The sequence below is a fragment of the Syngnathus typhle genome, linkage group LG8 (genome assembly GCF_033458585.1).
Source record: "Syngnathus typhle isolate RoL2023-S1 ecotype Sweden linkage group LG8, RoL_Styp_1.0, whole genome shotgun sequence".
NCBI lineage: Eukaryota > Metazoa > Chordata > Actinopteri > Syngnathiformes > Syngnathidae > Syngnathus > Syngnathus typhle.
In genome coordinates this window covers 14,631,677-14,656,800 of record NC_083745.1, presented here as the reverse complement: position 1 = coordinate 14,656,800, position 25,124 = coordinate 14,631,677, and the positions used below count along the sequence as shown (strand labels likewise).

Genomic DNA, 25,124 nt, shown 5'->3' with positions numbered 1-25,124 from the left:
GATTTTTAGTGTGTGTGTAGAGATTGTCTCAAGCTATCTGTACTGCACTCCTCGCGAGAAAAGACTTAATATTCTGTCTCACTTGTGGTTTGTTTGCTGTTGCGCTTCTATTCACTTATTCAGTCAGCAAAATAAACCTGACACACTGAAGCAGAAATTAGACTTACACGGGTTGGTTGAGTTCAATCACAATTCATGTTAAGAAAGCTCTGTTTTCAGGAAAGTACAATTGTCAGGTTTAATTTGCTGACTGAATAACTATTAAGAGAAGAGCGACAGCAAACAAACCACAAGTGAGACGGAATATTAATTCTTTTTCTCGCGAGGAGTGCAGTACAGATCGCTTACAACAATCTCACTACACTAACTATCTGTATGCACTCCTGCTCTTTTTATTTGGATTTGCCCTCCCCACAAAATGAGACAAGGCCCCTAAAGAGGAGGGGGAAAGCACGTGGGCTTTGTCTCGTAAGCAGAAAAATCACAAGGTGTTACATACTGATATGGAACAGTGTGAGGAGGAGTATGAGTGATCAGCAACCATTCTTTGTGTCTGTGATGAAATCAGGAAACATGAGTGATCACTTGTAGGTTCATTGGGGGGAGATAGCGATGAGGCATGTTGTTGATCAGATCAAAAGGGTCTTTGTTAAAAAGAAACTGTCTTGGTAGATGTCTTCATTTTGCTGAGTTGTCAGCTGCGACCTGTCTGACCCAACTGTAACCTCTCTCTTCTGTGGTACATCATAAAAACAGCAAGGCCAAACAGCAAGCATATATTGCAGTAATATTGCGGTAAAGCATTGATTAGAGAACGCATGATAACATATATAAACATTTTTCTAACAACAATACAGCGCTGGGCCCTTCAAGAGCAGAAAGTCTCCATTCAGAAAAGGCAACGTTCAAGGTTCTTTGGTCAGCTTATATTCAGTTGCACATGCCGGTGTGGGCCGAGTGTGATGGGTCTTTGGGGTGGGGCAAGTTCGCAGTAGAGTTTGATTCAATGGGAGTGGGTGCCATCCCGTCTTTCGGCCTTGGCGATCATCTTTGGCCGAGTCCTTGACTGTCTCCCTCTGGCACCTGCTGGTTTTATCTCCAAGTGACCTTCCTGTCATTCTGGTCCATTCTTACACTGTCGCACCTCATCCATTCGTCATTCTCTCAATTTTGTCATTTTGTACGGAATTATTTGAGCTTTTGGCTGTGACACCATCAATTTATTAATGTTCCCTGACTATGCAAAGTTTGTTCTTTTGATACTCCATGTCTTTGCTTACATCATTACATTCTTAGTTTAATCATGCTTCCAACCATATCTTTTCTTTGTTAGGCAAAATATTTCCCTTTGTGCAGAGCGTTCAGTACTAGTAATTGAAAAGCTGGCGTCTCGCATTAGGCGACATATGACGTTTAGTCAAAACACATAGTCAAAACACAAGATATAATCAAGTACTGAACGGTCAAGACGACTCCGGCCGTGTCCATGATTCAGAGAAAAAATATCAGGCATGCATTACACAGTTCCTTAAGGGTCATTAAGCTATTTAGGCGATGTATCAAAAAACATTTGTTATTTCAAAGTGCTCAGAAATATATTGGATCATAAAGTTATAAAAACCTTTGTCATTACCACCTATCAAAAATGTAGAGTTATGTCTTCTTTATTGATTTGGTGTGTAAGTATAATTATATGCTTAAAATGTTTCTTTTATTGATTTAATATGTGAATATACTTTTCTGTTTATGTAGTTTATTCAATGAGGTTTGAGCATATTTGTTTTCGTAGCTAGGCAGGACTTTTTGTATTTCGACCCCATTCCTTCAGGAGTGATACCCTTCTGCGTTCTGCAATCTTACCCGGACCTCGCTTTGCACCCACCCTAACGTGTCCTCCCCCGATCCAACTTTAGGCTTCTCCCCCTCCTCCAACATGGCGGCGGCACGCCACGGGTGTCTTCTGGCGACTTGTTGGATCGCGTTTGACCAACGAAGACTCGTTCGTGTGCCCAGTTGGGAGTTTTCTTTACTTTGATTCGCGTTTTGTTTATTTCCCTTTTTCCCTTGTGTTGACATGAAGAAGCTCCCGGATTGTCTGTGCGCGCGCACGTGTCGGCGGCGCGTGCGCGGCTACTGCGACAAAGTGGCGGCGGCGTCGAGAAGACGACAATGAGCGCTTGTGTCACTTTGGGAAGACATTTGCCGACTTTTGGCCGCTAGTGCCCGCAAAGCGACACCTAACGGAAGATGGACCGCGACAAACTGGGCTCTGTGACGAGCAGGGAGTACGACAAGCTGCCTCCCATTTCTGGCGTAAGAAAACCAACAGAACGAAAGCACGACACAACGCGCTTCTGATTGACACACTTCTCATCCTTCTTCTAAAAAAAAAAAACAAATGCAACAAAAATACGCGACGACGACGCTGAAGCAGATTTCCTGGAAATGGCAAAGGACAAGAATGTGCGATTTGCCTGCTTTCTCCTGCTGCCAAACGAGAACCACCGCAGTGGGCTGACTTGGTTTCAGTCATTTACATCTTCAAGGCGGAGTTTGCGTTCCAGATGCAACAATTCGGCAACAAGCATTGCATTTTGCAATCGATTAATCGTTTAGAGACTTCGTGTGACGTCAATGTGTCCAAATTCCAGCCTCTCAACAGGAAAGCATTTCTGACTGGTCATCGTCTATGAAAGTTGTCATTTTAGGCTATTTTTCTATTTGCAAACATCCGCTTTAGCTTTTTCTATTTTGCTCTTTGATTTTTTATTTTGTCCTCTTGCTTGTTCCTTTTCCTTTAGTCTTTTCTCTTTAGTCAGTTGTCGTTTTCTTCTTTTTGGGGTGATGATTGTGTGGCGCTAGATTTCTTTCTTCAATTGTGATGCACCTGACAAGCATTTGTTTGGAAGAAATTAGAAAGTTGACCATTGGCCCTACAAGGTTGACCATTTGTGTTTTTCTGTTTGTTGTGTGCGTGCCTTTTTTAAATTGTGTGTCTTTTGCCGTCCTCGTTCATTTGTGTACCCCCCTTTGACGAATTTCTCCTGTGCGTGTCTTCTGATGTCACTTGGTGGCAGAGTTTTTGTGCATGGCGTATGTCATTTTGGCTCGTCTTGTGTTTCTTCCTGTCGTGATGACAATTTAAATTTGGTTGATGTGTGTTTTGCCTCCTCGACCTGGCACTGTTCAGCATTGAGCACAGCGACTTGCCACTTGTTAAACCCTCGGTTCAAGTCATCTAGAAGAGTCAAAAAATACTACAGCAGGGTTCATGGCACAAATTTCAAGTTTTGTTTTTCCCTCACTCTATTTTCATGTACCTTAATTTTTGGACTATAAGTCGTGTTTTTTTTCATAGTTTGGGTGCGTGACTTATACTCGCAGGCCTCCTTGTTTTGAACGGCCCTCGACGCTGCGCCATTGTTGGCAGGCTCTTTGCGTTCGAGGCACTCGCTCGCACGCTTGGGCGCTGCCATGATGGCATTAGCATGCGTGGCGAGCGTCACGGATGATGTCACGGATCTTGTGTCAGCGCTCGGGAATGTGCACATCAATCGCACGCGCACATGCACGCACATTTTCTCCTGCGCTTACATCTGGATATGTCGTCAAAGCGCACGTGTGTGCTTGCTCTTGTTGGAGGTGAGCTGAACACGAAGTTTCTTCCGCGCGTGCCTTTGACCATTCGAGCGCCTCCCGTCTTAAATTCTCTGATTCGTGAAAAGAAGGTGATCCGCAAAAGTTTAATTTCTCTCCATGCTTGGCAAGCCTTGTTGTCACCATGCTCCTTGCAAGCGTTATCATTGTCACAGCCTGGGACTCTCCTTGCCGTTGAGACAGGGCATCACGCGGCCTTTTCACTTGTGCGACCGTAGATGTCCGCTCGTTCAAATTGGCTCCTAAAGCCAAAAAAAAGAGAACCCCGAGGCCAAAACAATGCTGATGACGTGCGACAAGGAGGAGGAAAAGCGAGACATCGGTGGTGATGATGTCACACAGGACGGTATTGCTAATAATGATGTCACGTGATAACGATGCCATGTTGTGGCAGGCCCCGGGCCGCAAGGCCAAGCCTCCGCTGCCGACTCCGGGGAGCCTCATCAACACACTCCACCACCGACAGCTTCAGCTCAGAGACGCCGACATGCCCACCGCGCCGCTCGACTTCAAGCACGGTCAGTCTGTCACTTTTTTCACTCAAGTCTCACCAAGGTTGTGTGTGTGTTGCGCTCGTGCACGTGTTTGCATCTAATGCGAGCGGGTGTCCCAAAGTGTTTTGTTTTTCCTGCTGCTAAAGCTTCAAAGCGACAGTGGTCATCAGATGTCGCTGTGATGGTGAAGGCCCAGTTGCTACGGTGACAGATGTCGAGCGAGGCTGCAAAACAAAGAACAGAAACCGGAAAGTGCATAGGTGGCTGCTGAGGACGGCGCCTCGCCCTTCTCAAAAGGAGAAGGAAGATTGATGACAAGTGAAATGGGCTGTCAATCGTCCTAGGCTTTTCTACCTCGGCCACTCCAAGCGCTTCTTACCGCGTCCTCTTTCACCTCCTGATGACGCGACATCAGGGCCGACCGCGGCTTCGGCATCTTGCTCAAGGATACGGCGACATAGTTATAATGGGCAGAGATCAGCACCTTGCCCCCTCCTCATGCAGGAAGGCCCGACCTGAGGTGTTTGTATTTTTCTGCAAAATCCCAGTTGAGCTCAAAAGAGGAAGCTGGTCCATCATTTGATTGGCGTGCGTGCCTGCGCCTCTCTGAGTGCTAAAGAAAAATAGAATGACTTTATTGTCATTGTACAACTGATATACAACGAAATTAAGCTATTCTACCAGTGGGAGGCTGCTGCCATGAAAGGCGCTGCCAGGCGCCATCGGAAGCAATTCAGGGTTCAGTGTCTTGCTCAAGGACACTTCGACATGGTCATCTGGGATGAGGATTGAACAAGTCGTGCTCGATGACGTTTGCCATTCCTCTTCCTTGCCAGCGTCCACAATGCAGCTCCTACGTTACCTTGGCGACACAAAGAGGCTCATTATCAACCGAAGCGTGTGTGTGTGCGCATTGCTGCAGGTTCTCTGACGCAATGACATAGAATGGACGTGCTTCCTATTGATCATGTAAAATTTCAAGTGATGATTTGGAATCGAGAACCCTGAAGGTTTTGTGCATGTGTGTGTGACGCATCAGTGTGCGAGCTTCCGCCGATTGGCAGCCTGGCGCGTCCCAAGCAGCGAGCGACCATCGACACGCTGCCCCCGGAGGTCAAAGCGCCCTTCCCGTGTGACCCTGTTATTCCACTGCGCACCAAGACCACCAAAGACTTCCTGTGAGACAGTGCCGACACACACAAACACACACACGACCAAGCACATTGTGATGAGTACACGTGCACGCTCACAAGTACGTGTGGTCGTCAGCAAGGAGATGGAACGGGCAATGCTGTCGGGCGACTGGCGTGAAGTACGAGACTTCTACCTGACCACCTTTGACTCGTTCATTGAACTCAACGCCGCCTTCAAGGTAAGACACAACCTCCCTGCCGCAGCTCTTTGTTCGACCTCAATCTCCGCCCCCTGCCCCAGCGGGAGGCCAACGCCTCCTTCGACACCACTGAAGACTCGGGCCTCGACGCCAAATTCGTCAACGCTGTGTATGACTCATTGCTCCAAACGGTGAGTCATCACACGCACCCATGCACACCCACGAGAGCGCCACTTCCTGTCACAGGCTCACGTGGTCATCTGGGCACGCGTGCAGCCTCAAGACATTCAGAAGTCTGTGCTGAAGGGGATCATCAACAGTCTCCTGAGAGAGTGGAAAGGGTGAGAGGACGACCTCCATGACATCATCCGTCCTGCCTACGCGAGACCCAAAGGCAGTTTTCTTTTTCTCTCTTCCACGACGAGCTCAGGCCCCGGACTAAAGATGACCTGCGCGCTTACTTCATCCTGGTTCAGGTGGGCGGATGCTGTCGCTGTGACATCTCTCTGCGGCGGCCGCCGCTGCTGCTGCTGCTCTTGTTGCGTTTCAGCCAATTACGCTGCAGGTTTTGTGGCAGGGAGGGGTGGGTGCCATGCCGCCACCATTCATTTTCTCTTCTGCCTCTTCTTTGGATGTTGACAGAACCCTCAGTATTCCAGCACCAGCACCTACGTGATCTACGCTCACCTGTTGAGGCAGATGGCTGCCCTGTCTGAGGCCGATCATCACTTCCTGGTGCACTGGCTGAAGAAGTAAGCACTACGGTGGTGCCGGTGGCCCGTCACATCAACAATGACGACGGCGTGACTCAGAGTGCTGTGACGACCAAGCGTGTGCCTGTCAGGTTGCCGGGCCAGCAGTTCCGTCATCCAGTGGAGTGCCTGCTGCAGTTCATCTCCACTCGCCTTTTTCCTGCCGAGCCCGACGAGGTGCCACCCGCCTCCAAGTGCTCCTGGTGGATCCCGTCGGCCACCAAAGTACTCGCCCTCTTCAGTGAGTGCGTCCGTAGCCGTAGAAATGCGCATTAGACGTCTTAAATTCATGGGGAGGTTTTTTGAACATCCATAGTTGATGGTCTCAGTCTGAATTCTGCGAGACCTCCATGAAGGCAAAATTGCAAAATGTGGCCTGAAACGGCAGCAATTGCTTCGCGCTTTGGAGGAGAGCAGAAAAGGAGAAATCTTTCCTATTTTAGTTTTAGACAGTTGTTGCAAGAGGAGTTTGTGTACGTTGTTTTTCCACCACCCGCTTGCTCGCTTATGTGCTTCAGACGCGGCCAACAGCGTGTCGTCGCCGCCCGTCATGCCATTCGCAGACTTCTACAACCTCACGCTGGAGCACATCGACTTCATGGAAGAGTACCGCACCTGGCAACACTACGGCAACTCCAGCAGGTGACTTGGCTCGGCCCGGCTGGGCTCTCCCGGCGTCGGTGCCCGGCTGACCCCTTCCCCTCAGGTTCTCCTTTTGCCAGTTTCCCTTCATTCTGTCGGCGGCGCTAAAGAGGGCCATCATCCAGAAGGACTCTGAGCAGCAGATGATCAGCCGGGCCAGGGTGAGCGCGTCTGTTTGCCCTGCTTTTGCTCTGGCTGGCGTTGTTGAGCATGCACGTATGTCGCAGCAAAGCCTGGTGAGCAAAGTGTCTCGGCGTCAGCGCGTGGACATGAACCTCCTCTTCCTCAACATCAGAGTGCGACGGGCGCAGCTCCTGGCCGACTCGCTGGATGAGGTCAGGGCCCCCTTTTTGATTTTGCATTTGTTTTTATATGGCTAGGCAGGCCAAAGCCTGAGCGCTCTGGTCCGCTCGCCTTTGATGTCCGGTTTGAATGGAAGGAATGTGACGGTCCGTCTTCAGTTGAGCAGGAAGCGCTGTGACCTGAAGAAGAAGCTGCGGGTGACCTTTGTGGGAGAGGCAGGCCTGGACATGGGCGGCCTGACCAAGGAGTGGTTCCTGCTGTTGGTGCGACGCATCTTCCACGAGGACTACGGTGAGTGGGATGAGCGCCCCTTTTCTTTGTTGTTGGTTTTCCAGGTCCTATTCATCTTGCCCTCTTGACATCTTTTTTCCCTTCACTTTTGGCTCCTCTTCCGCCTCTGTGTTCTTTCCATCCTGCCAATTTGGCGACGTTCATGCTGGCGTGTGCGTCAGGCATGTTCATGTACATAAAGGAGTCTCGCTGCCACTGGTTCAGCGGCTGGAAGGGGGACAACAACTACTCGGAGTTTCAGCTCATTGGGACCGTATCCTTCATGTGCAATCTTGTTTTCTGTGTACAGCGTGGTCTTCCTCACGTCAATGTTTCTGCGCACATGTGTGCACACACACACACGCACACACACACACACACAGGGCTCGAAGCTTATTTTTTGCCCAAGTTGCCCTCGGGCAAGTTGGAGAAAATTTTACTTGCCCGAAACAAAATTTTACTTGCCCGAATTTTTTTGGAGTGGATTTTTACTTGCCCGACACATTTTTGCAATAAAAAAGACAACACTATAAGTTTTGCCTTCATATGCCTTCGTATCCGCCAACCGGAAACAAGCTCTGCTGGTGCGCAGGCGCAGAAGAGCCAGGGACGAGTGAGGGAGCATGCATTTAATTACGAAGCGCTTTGCCGTTATCAATGTATTGCAGACTTACACGAGAAACTAACCGCTCCCTAGAAAACAAAATGTCGGACCAGAAGCGGCAGAAGTTGCGAGAAATTATGCACAAAATCGTGTTTTTACAGCTTGAAAACATGGTATTATGGCAGGGCAAGTTCGGGCAAGTGAGGAAAAATTTCTACTTGCCCCTCTGCCATCGCTACTTGCCCCGGGCAATCGGGCAATCGTTAGTTTCGAGCCCTGACACATCTTGCGTGCGTGCGTTCGTTTGGTCGAGGAAGGAATGAAGGCATTGTGGGCCGCGTGTGCGTATTCTTGTGCCAGGAGCTCACTGATATTGGTCACTGCCGTCTGGTCACCGTGGAGACAGCAGCGCTGGCGTCATGGTGCTGATGTGTAACGAGGGAGAGGAGGGCAACTTCTTGTATGAGCCGTTTAGTATTGCCACAGCTTTATAAATCCGTTTTGGGAAGAGTGCGTGCGTGGTTGTCCTTAACGTTCTCAGCTGATGGGCTTGGCGGTGTACAACAGTATCGCTTTGGACATCCATTTCCCCCTCTACTGTTACAGGTGTGTGTGCGTGCGTGTGTGCCTGTGTGGCTGTGTGCCACTTGAGTAGTTGCCTAAAAGTGAAAATCTTGAAGCAGATACTGGCTTGTCATCAACTTCAAGTTGTCATCATGGTGCTTTGTGCTGATGCCAGCTGGCGGTGTCTCCTCACAGGAAGCTGCTGACGCCACCCACTGATCCATGTGACCAGAATGCCCTGATTGGCACGGCAACCGCCACTTTGGATGACATGCAGCAGATCATGCCGGTACGCAGTTGGCGAGGGTGACAGTCACTCTGACACGTCACGGACACTTTTGCAGACTTGATTTCGCCCGCCTCATTGCATCTTCAGCTCTGTTAATTCACATCGTGCACTTGCACATGATTTTGAGTGGAGGTGTTGCAGGTTGCTTTCACACAAGCAAAACCACACCGTTGCGCTTTTATTTTTGGAAGGAAGAACTGGATGCTCAGCCCTGTGATGGCAAAATATACATTTGAGCAAGTAGCCTGACATGTCCGCCCGGGGAAGAGGAAACGTCCCGTTCGCCACTACCTCCAGAGTTAAGTTAAAGTTAAGTTAAAGTCCCAATGATCGTCACACACACATCTGAGTGTGGTGAAATTTGTCCTCTGCATTTAACCCATTCCTGTGTGATTTTAATCCTTCCCCTGGGGGAGAGGGGAGCAGTGAGCAGCAGTGGTGCCGCGCTCGGGAATCATTTGGTGATTTAACCCCCCAATTCCAACCCTTAATGCTGAGTGCCAAGCAGGGAGGCAATGGGTCTCATTTTTTTTTTGTCTTTGGTATGACCCGGCCGGGGTTTGAACCCACAACCTTCCAGTCTCAGGGCGGACACTCTACCACTAGGCCACTGAGCTGGGGGAGACAAAGTTAAACTTTTCACGCGACACACTAACTCTTGTGTCAAGGTGAACCGCACACTTTTCATGTGCGTGTTGTGCGTGTCTTTTTGTTAAAGTTAGCAAGAGGCAGAGAACGAGTGTGTGTGTCTGTGTGTGTGTGTGTGTGTGTGTGTGTGTGTGTGTGTGTGTGTGTGTGTGTGTGTGTGTGTGTGTGTGTGTGTGTGTGTGTGTGTGTGTGTGTGTGTGTGTGTGTGTGTGTGTGTGTGTGTGTGCGCACGCGCGCGCGCATTACGGATTCTACATACTAATTAGAATATGGTCGACACAAACTTGAATACAAAACGTTCAACGAATGCCTTTTTGGAAAATGAGCCATACAATGTGTTTTGAATGTCATTATTCACTTGATATGACGTACTATACCTATCGCACGCGTATGTGTGTATGTGTGTGTGTACACAGGAGCTGGCTCACGGTTTGCAGGAGCTGCTCAATTTTGACGGCAATGTGGAAGAAGTCATGTGCCTCACTTTCCAGGTTGTCACCAATTACCTGATGCACCTTCACATGCAAAACGTGTTTTTCTGTCATTCCATCAATCGAATCAGTTCATTGGTTGAGTTCAAAGGTGACGCTTGGAAGAGGTGCACTTCTCCTTGATTGAAAACCCTTCGGTTACCTCCTTGGCAAGATGTCATTTGTTTTTGAAAGTCTGCTTTCATGAATGGCTGCAGAAATACCGGCGACGGGTCTGAATTTGAAAATTTCCAGCGTTTGGTCCATATTAAGCTAAACAAAATCAAAATACCGTATTTTGCGCCCTATTAGGCGCACCGGGTTATAAGGCGCACCTTCAATGAACGGCCCATTTTAAAACTTTGTCCATATATAAGGCGCACCGGACTATAAGGCGCATAAAATAGAAGCTTTACTGCAACAAACTGAGGTTAACTAGGGTTGCGGTATGCACCCACTAGCCAATAACCAACGAGCCCTCTGTAAACAATCACGTTTCTCAAACCATCTCCTATAAAATGATTGGAACTGACTAAAGTTTGATCTAACGCATTGGTACTACTTACCTATGTTTCCCTTCCATATCGAGCCGTAGATTTACTCGAAACATTAACAGAGCAGCCTATTTTGACATGAAATAGCCTTGCACGTATAGCAGCTATTGTTATAGCATTAGCCATCCGCATCTTCCTATGAGCCTCAGCTCGCAATCTCCCATGAGCCTCAGCAAAGTGTAAGCAATCGCATTTCTCAAACAATCTCCTATAAAATGATCAGAACTGACAAAAGTTTGATCTAAAGCATTGGTACTACTTACCTATGTTTCCCTTCCATATCGATCCGTAGATTTACTCGAAACATTAACAGAGCAGCCTATTTTGTCATGAAATAGCCTCGCGCGTATAGCAGCTATCGTTATAGCATTAGCCATCCGCAATTTCCTATGAGCCTCAGCTCGCAATCTCCCATGAGCCTCAGCAAAGTGTAAACAATCGCGTTTCTCAAACGATCTCCTATAAAATGATCAGAACTGACTAAAGTTCGATCTAACGCATTGGTACTACTTACCTATGTTTCCCTTCCATATTGATCCGTAGATTTACTCGAAACATTAACGGAGCAGCCTATTTTGAAATGAAATAGCCTCGCTGGTACAACAGCTATCGTTATAGCATTAGCCATCCGCAATTTCCCATGAGCCTCAACAAAGTGTAAACAATCGCGTTTCTCAAACAATCTCCTATAAAATGATCAGAACTGATTAAAGTTCGATCTAACGCATTGGTACTACTTACCTATGTTTCCCTTCCATATCGATCCGTAGATTTACTCAAAACATTAACGGAGCAGCCTATTTTGAAATGAAATAGCCTCGCGGGTACAACAGCTATTCGGTGACGCCCCCTGACTACAGTTACCGTAATGTTGGGAGGCGATGCGACCTTGTAATTTACTAGTCGTACTAAAACATTTTGGCAGAGCACTGTGTACAACCAGTATGGATCAACAAATTCATCAATTGATCCATATATAAGGCGCAATACGGTAGTCAAGTTATTGGCGAATGGATGAGTTGCGCACAAAACAACAATAACTGTGAAGCGATGCCCACAACATCCTGTGAATGGCCTTTAAATAAGGAAAAAAAAGAAAGTATCCTGTGAAACGCTTTCACCGATGTGCAGACGATAACATCAAGTGTAATGTGAACATAGTCAGCAATTAGCGGTAACAAATTCATAATTGTATTGAAAGGAAAGGAGCAGCACACTTCTAAAAATAAAAAAAAAGGCCCCTTCTATCTAAAAAAAAAAAAAAAAAATCCCCTTCTAAACAAAAGTCGCACCAAAGTGGAGGCAAACCTTGAGAGGAGCGTGTGCGCGTGGTCGCGTTCTAAAATCTTTTTAGTTTTGTGGCCCTTTGCTGCAGACATAACTAGGCTCTTGGATGAGACCGATCGTCCTCACCAGTGTCACGGCGACAAACATTTATTAGCACCACAACTAATGTCTTCGAAGTCAGCCAGGCAAGGACAACAACAAGCCCGCACACACACCGTTATTCAACTTACTCGTAAACACAAGCATGCTAACAAAGCAGCTGGTAATTAATTATGCGAATGTCTTGAACTTATACTCTGTAACAATGAGCGGTTACTGTTTTTTTCCATGTATAATGCGCCCCCATGTATAATACGCACCCTAAAAATGGCATGTCGATGCTGGACAAAAGCCTGTACCCATGTATAATACGCACCCAAATTTTTACTAAACGTAAAATTATTTCAGAAAAAAGATCGTCTTTGGGAACAACCGGATGTTATTCTGCCCGTCAGTATCACTGCGCATGCGCTAGCAAACTCAATCGCGAAGAAATGTTTCGGATTTGTGTAAGGTACATTGTGACAGCAAACGACCAGGTGATCGAGCAAGCGTCTGATACGAGAGCATTGTGTTCGTATGGAGCGTGTTTGAAGTGAACAGCAGAGAAGAAAGCGCATCTGTAATGGCGGCCTCCGTATCATCATCAAAAAGAATTTATTTATTTATTTTTTTGTTCCCATGTATAATGCGCACCCCAGATTTTAGGAGAATAAATTACCTTTTTTTTCCGTGTATAGTGCGCCCCCATGTATAGTACGCACCCCTAAAAATGGCATGCTGATGCTGGAAAAAAGCTTGTACCCATGTATAATACGCACCCAATTTTTATGAATTTTTTTTTAAAAAAAATTTATTTTTTATTTTTTATTTTTTTTTAAGTCCCAATGATCGTCACACACGCAGGGAGGCAATGGGTCCCATTTTTATAGTCTTTGGTATGGTCTTAACTAGGCTGGATGTAATTTTTTTTGTTGGCGTTGATTTCTCCGACTGCCCGTAAACGCACCACCGCGCTCCGTGCACGCACGGGACAGCAAACGAGCAGGTGATCGAGCAAGCGTCTGATACTAGAGCATTGCGGTCGCATGGAGCGTGTTTGAAGTGAACAGCAGAGACGAAAGGAACAAGGCAAAGTGTTGTGAAATAAAATATTACCTGTAATACGGATTTAGGTAGAGAACTGAACTCTCACTCTTTATATAGCTGACGTGTCTTGCGCATCCGTTCTGCGCATCTGTAATGGCGGCCTCCGTATGATATCCGGTTTGCATGTGTGCGCGTGTGCGTGTGTGCGAGAGCGAGAGAGAGCGAGAGAGAGAGCGCGAGAGAGAACTCTCAACCGTAGCACGCCGCCGACCGCCCAACTGCACTGCGCTGGTAGCATTATTGTGACAGAGCCGTCGCTGGAATTTAGAAGATATTTTTAAAGTCCTGATGTACTTTCTAAAATTTAAGTGGACCTCAGTGCGCACTGCGCAGGGAGCTTAATTTGGTGCGGTCGCGCAACCGCAGCGCGCCGGGCGCTCACTGTCGCATTGCTTAAAGAGCGCCTTTGTGTTTTAGGATGAACAGCAGAGACCAAAGGAACAAGGCAAAGTGTTGTGAAATAAAATTTTACCTGTAATACGCATTTTGTTATTTGCTGATTGAAACTGCTAATTAAACTGTGAATTGAAACTAATAGGAAGAAAACAACTCTCGCTCTTAATATAGCTGACGTGTCTTGCGCATCTGTTCTGCGCATCTGTAATGGCGGCCTCCGTATGACGTCCGGTCCGCGATGGAGATTAAAAACAAACAATATTTGACAATAACACACCCTCAAGGATTGCACCATCGCATCAAACGATGTGTCGTCAATTATGTATTTTACTGACTAAGTGTGTTGGCCAGGATGGCTGAATGCGATGCGCGATTGACAACAAACAAGAAGAAAGGTGAGTTTTATTTCGGGGGAGATTTGTCACGTCTCGTCCCCAGTTTTGCTGTGTGTCTAGGTTGCCATAGTTTCTGTTCGCGTCGCCCCTCTCTTCCTGTGTCACCTCAATCGATGTAACGTGTTTTGTATTTAAGTCCTGTCTGCCCCTCGCTCACCGTTGGATCATTGCATGTGTTACTGTCATTCTGTTCCTGTCTTTGGTAATGTCACCCTGTCTTTTTGTTCCACGACTTTGTCGGTCAGTCCTGTTGTTGGTTTTGTTGTACCATGACTTTCTTTAAAAAAAAAAAAAAATTAGAAAAAATTGTACCCATGTATAATACGCACCCCAGATTTTAGGACAATAAATTAGGTAAATTTCACGCACTATACACGGAAAAAAACGGTAGTTAAATTTTGCGCATTATACATGGGAAAAAACGGTACTAGTGATGTCTGAACGCAGTCAGAAGAAATAAGTTATGCTCGCAATCAGGCTAACAGGCTGTTACATTAGCGTGCTAATCTATATCGTGTGATTGTTTTGCTTATCACAGTGACGACAAGTGTACCATGTGAAGTCAGCTTTGCTCGCCAACAGACTAATTGGCAGGAACGCTAACAAAAGAGAAAATATGCTATCTAAAGCTAAAAACCTGAACAGGCTGTCGAGCAGGCCAACAAGCATGCTAAAAATACAATTATTGATGATAATTAAAATATTCTCCTTGACAAACAAGCTAGTGAACATGCTAGTAAACAATAACAGAATACACAATAAGCAAACGAAACAGGCTAATGAACAAGCTTAGACATATTGACGGTAAGGACAGCGTATCGAGAGTGCTAACAAAATTGCCAACAATCTGCCAAAGTTACTAGCAAACAGGATAATGAGCGTGCTAATAAGAAGCATAACAAAGCGCCTAATGAATTAGCTAATTATGTCTGAACCTTAAAAGCTTCCACTGTTTCTCACCATACTAGCGATAAAAAGTAAGTTAACCCGTCGGGCCGGTGCCTTGCAGGTGTCGCAGGAGGAACTGGGCGTGGTCAAGTTGTACAACCTGAAGCCAGGAGGAGACAAGATTCCTGTCACCAAACACAACCGTAAAGGTACCGGAAAGCTGTCTTTGTCCTCATCTCTGTGTGTGGTGACCGGCGAAACAATTCCAATGTACGGGACTCTTGGCACAAGTAAACCCACCCGCGTGCCAATGTATGGGGCACTTGGCACGAGTACTAAACCGACCCACGTGCCACGCCCTTAGTAAACGGGAGGAGACGAGGCACGCTCTCTCTCGCCTGCAGTATGTTGGCTTTCTGCACTTGCTGTGCCTTTCTAGCTTCCTTTCTCCAGACTCCCATATCATGTACCGTTTTTTCCGTGTATAATGCGCGAAATTTAACTATAATTTATTGTCCTAAAATCTGGGGTGCGCATTATACATGGGTACAATTTTTTTTTAACTTTTTTTTTTTTGTTTGTTTTTTTTTTTTAAGAAAATCATGGTACAACAAAACCAACAACAGGACTGACGGACAAAGTCGTGGAACAAAAAGACAGGGTGACATTACCAAAGACAGAACGATGCGCAGAACGGATGCGCAAGACACGTCAGCTATATAAAGAGCGAGAGTTGTTTTCTTCCTATTAGTTTCAATTCACAGTTTAATTAGCAGTTTCAATCAGCAAATAACAAAATGCGTATTACAGGTAATATTTTATTTCACAACACTTTGCCTTGTTCCTTTCGTCTCTGCTGTTCACTTCAAACACGCTCCATACGAACGCAATGCTCTCGTATCAGACGCTCGCTCGATCACCTGCTCGTTTGCTGTCACAATGTACCCTACACAAATCCGAAACATTTGTTGCGGCTCCGAGTCACGACGAGGGGCAAGTTTTGGTTTCCGAGGGTGTTTTTATTCCTCTTCAACGTCTCTCCCATACAGAGGCGCCTTTTTCACGTCCGCACGCTTTTTTCACATGTCCGCACTGAACGCGGTGGTGCCTTCATGGGCAGTCGGAGAAATCAACGCCAACAAAAGAAAATACATCCAGCCTAGTTAAGACTATAAAAATGAGACCCATTGCCTCCCTGCGTGTGTGACGATCCTTGGGACTTAAAAAGAAAAAAAAATTAAAAGAATTTTTTTTTTTTTTTTAAATTGGGTGCGTATTAGACATGGGTACAGGCTTTTTTCTAGCATCAACATGCCATTTTTAGGGTGCGTATTATACATGGGGGCGCATTATACACGGAAAAAAACGGTATGCTTTTCTTTGTTTTGCACATTCGCGCTCCATGCCAAAGGCAGCCTCGCGTTCCCATGTGCTTGGCTGACCGCTTTTCCTTGCCGTCCGTCTTTTTGAGTGTGTGCGGCCGGCTGGCTCTCATGTGGCCCGTGTTGTTTGCCACCACCGTCCTTCTCATGTCGCTCCTCCTTTGTGGCTGCAATTGACGTTGTTCATCAGTTGGGCTCGGTGGCTCCCGCTGCCATTCTTCTTATTGTTGTCAGAGTACGTGCAGCTGTACGTGGACTTCTTGCTGAACAAATCCATTTCCAAGCAGTTTGCCGCCTTCTACCATGGCTTCCACAGCGTTTGCGCCTCCGACGCCCTCATGGTGAGTTGGATAATGTGTGTGTTGCGCGCCGGCTACGCACACCTGTTAACATATTAATGCCCCAAAATCTGGTAAAACACTCACGCATACAACATGGGAAATGAAATGCCACGCCACACGTTCTGAGTGCATAGCACCTTTTCCATATTTGCTTCACGTTACAGCAGTGGTTCTTAACCTGGGTGCGGTCGAACCCTGGGGGTTCGGTGAGTTGGTTTCAGAGCCTCCACTGCAGAGGTCCGAACACACCTGATTTATATATCCGCATATCTGAACTGGTCTCACAAAGGCAAAAGCAGAAGTCACACTGATTTGCTGGTACGTCATTTGTTGTGAATTCATGCATTGTTTGGGTTTATTCTTTGAACTATGTGATGTTTATGCACCGCTCATTTTGTCCACCAGTAAAAACATCTCTCTTGGAAAAAAAAAAAAAAATTCACTTAAGAGGGCTTTGGTGAATGCGCATATGAAACTGGTGGGGTTCGGTACCTCCAACAAGGTTAAGAACCACTGCGTTACCGTATTTTACATGCGACATGCACGCATGATACACTGACTCTAGGGCAGGGGTGTCCAAACTACGGCCCGCGGGCCAACTGCGGCCCGCGGACCAGTTTTTATTGGCCTGCAGAAAATTTTGAAAACATAATTGAATATGGCCCGCACAAGAAGCTTGAGCTCAACTCTGTTGCACTTCTCAGTTTCAACACTAGATAGAGCCCGCCACACAAATGGAATCAAGCGAAGAAAAACTTTTACTGCGAGTCCCCAGAAACGCAAAATAGCAAGTGAGTGTCGAATATTTCAAACATGTTGGGAAAATGAGTATTTCTTCAAAGAAATCAACAGAAAGTGTGTCTGTTTGATTTGTAATGAAGATGTTGCTGTGATGAAAGAGTATAATGTCCGCGCATTTACTCCCGGGAGCCGTGTCAGAAAACTCGGTGCACACTCACAAGTGCGTGTGCGTACTCAGTAGTAATTTCAAGTGTTGGCTGTGACGTCAATATTCTCGTTATTCGCGTGCTGAGTTTTCAGATACAGTTTTACGCTAATGCCACCCACAAACCTTCCCCTGGAATCCTTCCATTAAAATGAGTGGCCCGAAGAAATGAAAGGTGCACACTGAGTTCCGAATGTTAAAAAAGAGTGGACAATTTGGCTCGACCTACGTGTGTGAGAAGACGTTCAGCCACATGAACGTCAACAAAGCCCGTCACAGATCTAGGTTAACGGACCGACACCTCGGCTCTATCCTATAAATTACCACAACAAATTTTACTCCAGACTATGAGGCACTAGCAAAAAAGGGAAACCAACAATACTATTGATTTCTTTATTACTTTATTTAGATGTATTCTTTCACTGATTCTTCAAGATGATGAATTTGGTCAGAATGTTTGCCTTTGGATGTGATTTCGCCTCATTAGATAAACATATTTCATAAATCTGACCTGTAGGCGCTGAAGTGATGGAAAATGTTATTCATCATAACAGTGTCATATATTTAATAAGAATCACTGATAGTAATTTTTGGGTGAAACCTTTTTTTAATGCTGTTAATAAATGTATTTGTTTTCAAAAAGCTTTTTTTATTATCCATGCTTTAGTATCTACTAAAAGTAAAAACCTTTTATGCAATGACCTTTACATGTCATTTATATTACTTCACACAAACACTACATCCATCTGCTCCTGGATCGGCCCCCCGGTCAAAATTTAGAACCCAATTCAGCCTGCAAGTCAAAAAGTTTGGCCACCCCTGCTCTATGGCGTGCATGTTAAAGTGCGTCGCTCGTCTCCCGGTGGCAGACTAAAATGATATCACGTGACCTGCCGATGGTGTTGCATAACTTCATGTGAACCGAGCGAGTCACTCCGCTCTTTTTGTCTGACACCTCTGAGCCTCACTTAAGTCATCTCAGCTGTCTAAATGAGATCAGGATTCGTTTGGTGACCTTGTCCGTCTCCTTCCATCCAAACACATTGCCTGAGTGCCCGTGTGTGTCTTTAGACGGGCGCTTGTAACTCCTTCCACAGAACGTTGGGACATCCTGGATATGTCAACTTCCTGCTTTCTCTTTTGCACACAGCACACGACTTGTTTTCTTTGGGGACAACGGCATGGTGCCTTTCGCCTTTAATGTTGAGTTGATTGATTTGATGATGTCACACAGACCCACCAACTCAGACTTGCAAGTCGAGGAAAAGATGACGTGGTCGAGAATAACGAGATGCGCTTGAGTCGCGGTTGACATGCAGCTGACATTCTGCTGATATGCGGCTGACACGCGGTTTCCCATTCTTGCGGCAGCTGCTTCGTCCGGAGGAAGTGGAGATGCTGGTGTGCGGCAGTCCTCAGCTGGACATGAGCGCTCTGCAGAAAGCTGCGCACTACAAAGGATATGGCAAGAGCGACGCCACCATCAGGTGACACGTGCGCGCGCATTAAGTACAGCCAATTTTCGAATTGCCGCCAATTTGTTTTCATGTCAGGTCGAGGCACGCTGCTAAGACACATGATTAGGGTTGGCCTTGGGGCAGAACGCTGAGGCTCTGTCAGAAAAGTATCTCGTCCCAATTAAGCCCCTTCGAGTCGGCAAGCTCTGTGCGACAGACTTGCAAGTGCTCTGAATGTTGTAAGACAAAAAAGTGACTTTCCGTAACGCAAATAAACATCACGTGCTTACAAAGCTAAACAAGGCTTGCCTGCGCTTCCCCCAAACATTTGTATTTCTGTCTTGATTGATGTTTTCATGTCAGAACAAGAGAAACCCAGCGTGCCTTTAAATGCGGTTAAAGCTCAACAAGTTGGCCATCCTCCTGGCTAGCATCAAGTAGCGACAAAGCTGACTTTTATTTGTCTGTTGAGTTGGCGGAGATCTGTTTTCATGTCAGGGCAGGACGATGCCAACAAATCCTTGCCAAAGCAATAAATTAACATGGAGCCACCGCACGTAGATGAGATAGGATGAGGTGCACTTGTGAACATCGTAGCTTTGCTTGTGTGTGCGCTCGCGTAGGACTTTCTGGGATGTGGTGCTGTCATTCCCCGTGGATCTTCAAAAGAAGCTGCTTCACTTTGTAACAGGAAGCGACCGTGTCCCTGTGGGGGGGATGGCCGACCTCAACTTCAAAATCTCCAGGCTGGACGTCCCCACCGACTGGTACGAGCGCCGTCAATATGAAGGCATGCGACGACAGGTCACCTTGGGGAAATGTGAAGGCATATGGTGGGAGCTCATCTCGGGCAAATGACTTCATTCATGCTGGCGCACGCACGGAAACGCTTTGCAATTGCTGCTCATCGGCCAAAAGCGGCTGCATGTGCGCGCGTCTGGGCAAACTGCCATGTCAGGTGGTTTGAGCGCGCTATCGTGACAATTCTTTCCGAAACCTGACGGCTCGGAAGAGCGTTTAGGTATAGCTGCCAAACAGAAAGTCTGTTGACGCTGATGTTAGCGTTGACACAGACGAGCTCCTCTTTGCGGGCAACCGCATTGTCAGAGGTGTGACCGCTGCATCTAAGTCTGTTTGCGCTTGTGTGTCCTCAGGCTCCCCGTGTCGCACACCTGTTTCAACCAGATCTGCTTGCCCCCGTATCGCACCAGGAAGGAGCTCAAACATAAGCTCATCATCGCCATCTCCAACGCGGAGGGCTTCGGCCTTGAGTGATCCTGACGCCTCTGCTTGGGCACTCACCACTTTAGCCTCTCCAAGTGCACTTGTAGTTCAACAGACTATTTTGCTTTTTCTGAACAAGATCATACTCAAGCACCCGAACAAGCTAGCGTGTCGCAGTACCGCTGTGGTCCTCAAGTAGAAGCGGTGAGTCAGAAGATGCAGGTAGAACTTTGAGACATGCTGAGCAAGTTAGCAGCTATTTTATGAAATGTTTTATTTCAGATGTTTGACATTGTGGCATGTTTCGACACCGCTGCAGCAAAAGTTTTTTGATGGCTGTGCTAGTTTTAGCCTTAGCTTAGCAATAGACAGAGCAGGAAGTGTCACTGACGCAAAAAGAAGCCGACAACTTGGCAACAAGAAGCCTCCAAAGTCTCCAAAATGTTTGATTACAACCCGACCGCGAGAACAAGACGACAGGCAACTAGCGACAAGAAGGTGACAACGGCTAACTGATGACGAGAAACCGATGACTTAAACACAACCAGTTCCTGAAAAATAGCAGCTGACAAGACGGTACACTTCCGCCCTGACTACCAGTGCCGAAACTGGACGCCTAGAAGCCGATGACTCCAACCTGGAGACGACTATTAAGAGCCTGACCGCAAGAACTTGAAGACTGTTTGTCGATGTCTGACATAACGGTGTGTAGAAGAGGAAAAAGCTGCAGCATTCAGAGCCTTTTGATTAACAGGTGTTTGAGCAACAGCTACAACACTGCCACGTGTTAGCTTTAGCATTAGCTCAGGGAGGAAAGGGTCAGCAACCCACCCCCTAAAGACAAGCTCTCAAAGCTCCTTTGTACATGTTGACACCCCCAACTTGAGTTGAGGGTGTCAAGCTGGCAACTCAAAGATTTTTTTTTGTTTGTTGTCAGCAAAGAGGATATGGGGTTGCGTTGAGACTAGCGTGCCATTGCTTTTTGTGTGCTGGTGTAGTTGTCGTTGATGTGAAAGTTTGACATTAAAGGTCTTGCGTGAAGCTTCCTCTCGCCCGCACCAGAACAGGCGTTGGTGATATACATATGCAAGTGTGCTAAGTTTTTCTCCGGGCCGCAAGTGAAGTGACTTTCTGTCACGTTTTTTATATCATCAGGAACATATCAAGAATTTGGTATGAATTTGGTGTGAAGCGCTCGCAAGTGGAAAAGTGTTTGACGAGGGAAAGAGCCTTTCCAAAGAGCGTTGAGTCGGTGCAGCACCACTCCAGCAATTTGGCGACGTACAATGAGGTTACGCTGGGCCAAGGTCAAAGTGTTAAGCCGGCACAGCTCACACTATTCACACGACGACCAAGTTGTTGGGTGGAATCTCAGATTCTTCTTCTTTGTATTTCAGCGCCCCCCAGCCCCCCACGCCGTGTCGCGCGCATTCAAAGTAGGTCATGGCCAGCTTAGTCATTGAATAACTCGGAGGCCTGGCACGACACTCTTATCTTCTTTGATAGTACGGGCCGCGCCCCGACACGCACGACGACCTCGTGCTTACCTTTTTTGTTCATTGATCTGTTTTTGGCTGGGGTGGGCGGGGCCAAGGTGCTCAGTTCCTATTGGTGGGCTGAGTTAACATTGTTTTACTTAGCCTCCATTAAGAAGCCTCCATCCCAGGGCCCCATTCCAGGGCCTCCATGCAAAGTCCTTTTTTTGTTTGTCCTCAGCCTGTTTGAAAACAAACTTGCCCAACTGAAAACCTGGCCATGATGGCGGTCGTGCATGGCTCCACGCATTTCTCCTCATGGCTGCGACGCCACACGGTTGCCCTAAACCATCTTGAGCCAACTTGAGTCGCACGTCTGCACACATCCCAACTTGAACGTAGTCATTTCCTGTGAGTCACAAAAAAATTGGTGTGGCGGCGCATCCCGTCTGGCAGAGGTGCCGATTATCAAATGGAGTCGTATGTATGCGCCAGCCAGGCTGATCGGGCTTTTTTTTACCAACCCCTTTAACCTGCAACACCCCCCTGGAACTTGCACATGCACTTGTACACAAACATAGGCACTCATGCTCACAACACGCTCGTGTGCGTTGGATGTGTCAATCATCTTTCCATTCAATTGTCCAGGCATGTCCACAAGTGCCCTTTGCGCGTTTGTGCGACATCAGGGTGGGGAAATGGTTTTGACATCTTCCCTGTTTCGACAGACCTTTGACAATTCTCTCACACACACACACACACACACATGTGTTTGCATGCAACACCAGACCTGCTTGTTTTTTTAGCATTGTGTGTGTGTGTGCGCGCGCGCGTTTGTGTGGGTGGATGTGTGAGCACGCATGTGACCCTATTGTGCATCTGACATGTCTGCAATGTAACAAGCCACGCAGGTTTTTTGAGCCCTTGCGTGTATTATTGCGGCCATGAGTCGTCAGGAATGTAGCAGGAAGTGCTGATCCCGCCGGAGGTTTTTCCTCAGTCTGGATGATGTGTCCAAAATGGAGCTGCCAGCTTTTCTTTCAGAGCGAGCGAGTGGTCGTGTGGCTGCCTTGCGCCTACACCAGACGGCAAACCACAGTTAAGTTTCTCACTTTGGTCTTGTTCACAATGTGCGCAGTCTAACTTAATCCCTGGCCGTCCGGTCACTCGTTCATGTCTTGAAAGGAAAAGTCCACCTCCAAATTTCCTTGACAACACTCTGTTCTTTGCCAGGACACGGCAGTCTGACTAGTGTGACTAAATCCGGCCGCGGGGAATCAATTTGTTGCTCACTGTCGACGGAAAATGACGTTGTGGTCACTCGGTTCTCAGGCCACGACCGATGGCCGCTCCGCTTGCAAAGTTTGACCTTGACTTTCCCTTTAAGGTGGTGTTGCAGTTTTGAGAATGGGCCAAGGATGGAGAGCGGAACACTCCAGCACGGAAATGACAAGCTAACTTTTATTTCAAACAGCACGAGTTCCTTTGCCAAAAGAAAATTAAACTCATGATTGGCAGCCTCGCACACGCACGCACACACACACACACACACACACACACAGTGTCTGTGCAATTCACAAAGATGTGTGGGACCGCTGCACAAGTACCACAAGCATGTGAAGCAATAAGAAACATTCACTCTCTAATGACATCATCAGCAGGTGACACGCCCAGACCCCCCCCCCTCCCCCAAAAAAACATCCGGCTCTCTCTTGCTCCCCTTCAATATGAAGGATGTAACGTCTGCCAGCGCAGCAGCCGGTCACCAGTAGGGCACGGCGGGGTCCACATGGTTCCAGCTTTGCCAGCCCGGGAAGAAGCCGCTGCACATGCGAGGGCTTTCCAACAGCTCCAGATCCTGCACTGGCAACTTGATGCTGCTTGGTTTTGTGTGCTCGGTGGGAGGCAGCGAGGAAACGCTGCCGGTCCAGCCCGCGTGCTTGACGACGTAGTTCTTGCCATCGTTATTGTCCCAGAAGGTCCGATCTCGGACCTCGAAGCGGACGCAGAACTCCACTCGATTCTGCGGGGGGATGTCGGCAGGAAGGTCCAGAACAAAGGCAAATGTGTCCGTGTCGTGGGCGCCGTAGACGTTGTTCATGAAGGTGCAGTCCACCTCCACAAAGCTGGCCCACGAGTCAAAGGTCACCCGCAAGCGCACCGACTTCTCAAAGCCGACGTTGCGCACCTTGACTGTGCCGGTGAGCGAACGCTCCTGCAGCGAGCAGTTCTCCAAGCAGACAGAGTTCCGGATCAGACGGTTCCGGAAGTCCAGGTAGTCTGCTGAGGGCTGCTTAAAGTCCAGTGCCAGGTTGCACGCAGAGTTGATCTTCAGTTCCATGGCGGCGGTCTCCAGGTCGCTCATGTCGAACTGCAGCTCGCTGACGCGTTCCTCCTCATTCTTGGAGAAAATGCGCACGGCGGTGAGCGACATTCCCTTGGAGTCAGCGAACACCACCTTCTTCTTCTGGCCTTTGCTGCTCCAGCTATCCTTGTGCAATGCCGTCTGCTGCTGGCTACTGAGGCAGGGCCTGAGCGTGGCGGTTGCGGTGGCTGCTCGGTCCCGCTGGCCTCGGCTCTTGGTTTGGTGGAGAGAAGCCTCGTAGGATCTCAGGAAGCCCCTGAGAGGGGGAGAAGAGTGGCCCACGTAGAACCGCATGGCCGCGTCCATGGGCATGACTGAGCCGGGCATCGCCGACGGACTGAAAGACGGCAGAAGTCTGCAGGAAGAGAGTGCTGGCTGAGCATCGCACTTACAAGCCAAGCCGCCACACCGACTCATGATCGTCACATCGCTTTGGATAAAAGAAGAAATGGCACAACTGCAAGTTGTCCATTTCAATCCTCCAACAACTTGAAGTCAATGTCAAATTACTTTTTTATCTTATTTGACAGGCGGTAAGAAAAGAAAAACACAACCCAAATCGGTGTCAATTATCCGTCAAGCAGGTCAACAAAAGTTGAATGAATTTGTCAACCGCGGCCCTTCGAAATGCTGCTGCCTCGACCAGTGTTTTTTTAAAATTCTTTTGTTTTCAATAAGCAACATCATTAACTCCCCCACCCCCCCACCCCCCTTCGTGGATTGTCATCATCTGGATGCTCCACAACTTCTCTTCAAACTTTGAGATAACACGGAATTTTTACTCATTTGATTCCTTCTCGTGTTCAAATCTGAGTCCGAGGTAACAAACACTTGTTGTAGTTCAGCCGTTGCGTGCTTGGCACGTCCAGTGCTAAAGTCAGCAATTCACTTGACATGAAGTTGAAAGAAGTTGCTTTGCTAAAGACCGAGAAGTGAGGGGGGAGGGACAGCTGTCAAACTTTGGCCCTGAAAGCGGAAGCGACGTGACGAGTCTGACGACTGGCGCAGGACATTTTGCAGCTCTCACCTGGCGGCACTCATGGAAAACAAAGGCTCTGATCCCAGCGCTCCAACAAAAGTCTGCTTCTACAACATTTCCTGGCTGCCGACCCTCGTCTTGTTCTTCTTCGTCCTCCTCATTGGGGCGTGACTTGCCTGAGTGGCGAGCGGTTCCGCTCAGCTGTCTTTCAAGCGTCGAAT

At 47.6% G+C, this 25,124-nt stretch overlaps 2 protein-coding genes across 5 annotated transcripts; one reads left to right on the top strand and one right to left on the bottom strand.

Annotated features, from left to right (window-relative positions):
* The first annotated feature begins 1,901 nt into the window (after window positions 1-1,901).
* Window positions 1,902-21,148, top strand: hectd2 (HECT domain containing 2). 4 transcript variants are annotated; one of them, XM_061284710.1, is made up of 22 exons: window positions 1,905-2,313; window positions 4,052-4,175; window positions 5,191-5,329; window positions 5,421-5,523; window positions 5,586-5,675; window positions 5,761-5,825; window positions 5,915-5,960; window positions 6,127-6,236; window positions 6,329-6,477; window positions 6,755-6,878; window positions 6,943-7,039; window positions 7,106-7,213; window positions 7,340-7,472; window positions 7,634-7,725; window positions 8,597-8,661; window positions 8,815-8,908; window positions 9,973-10,047; window positions 14,856-14,943; window positions 16,351-16,457; window positions 18,775-18,890; window positions 19,484-19,627; window positions 20,015-21,148. In XM_061284710.1, exons 1-22 carry the CDS (start codon window positions 2,248-2,250, stop codon window positions 20,133-20,135), a joined length of 2,256 nt encoding a protein of 751 aa, XP_061140694.1. In that variant the 5' UTR covers window positions 1,905-2,247; the 3' UTR covers window positions 20,136-21,148. The 4 variants fall into 4 exon arrangements, with proteins under 4 accessions (XP_061140699.1, XP_061140695.1, XP_061140698.1 ...); XM_061284711.1 differs by lacking the exon at window positions 9,973-10,047 and having other exon boundaries at window positions 1,904-2,313; XM_061284714.1 differs by lacking the exon at window positions 16,351-16,457 and having other exon boundaries at window positions 1,904-2,313.
* Window positions 21,149-22,998: 1,850 nt separating this feature from the next.
* LOC133157988 (protein phosphatase 1 regulatory subunit 3C-B-like) lies at window positions 22,999-25,124 on the bottom strand. The gene is made up of 2 exons (XM_061284716.1): window positions 24,952-25,124; window positions 22,999-24,279 (listed from the first exon to the last, which is right to left on the bottom strand). The coding sequence occupies exons 1-2, from the start codon at window positions 24,963-24,965 to the stop codon at window positions 23,322-23,324; spliced, it is 972 nt and encodes a 323-aa protein (XP_061140700.1). The 5' UTR covers window positions 24,966-25,124; the 3' UTR covers window positions 22,999-23,321.

Excerpts from the sequence above, each read along its gene's own strand:
- hectd2 (XM_061284710.1), top strand. The coding sequence starts at position 2,248 with ATGGACCGCGACAAACTGGGCTCTGTGACGAGCAGGGAGTACGACAAG. Across the intron at positions 2,314-4,051 it reads AGCTGCCTCCCATTTCTGGC|GCCCCGGGCCGCAAGGCCAA; the intron begins GTAAGAAAACCA and ends ATGTTGTGGCAG. Across the intron at positions 14,944-16,350 it reads CACCAAACACAACCGTAAAG|AGTACGTGCAGCTGTACGTG; the intron begins GTACCGGAAAGC and ends TATTGTTGTCAG.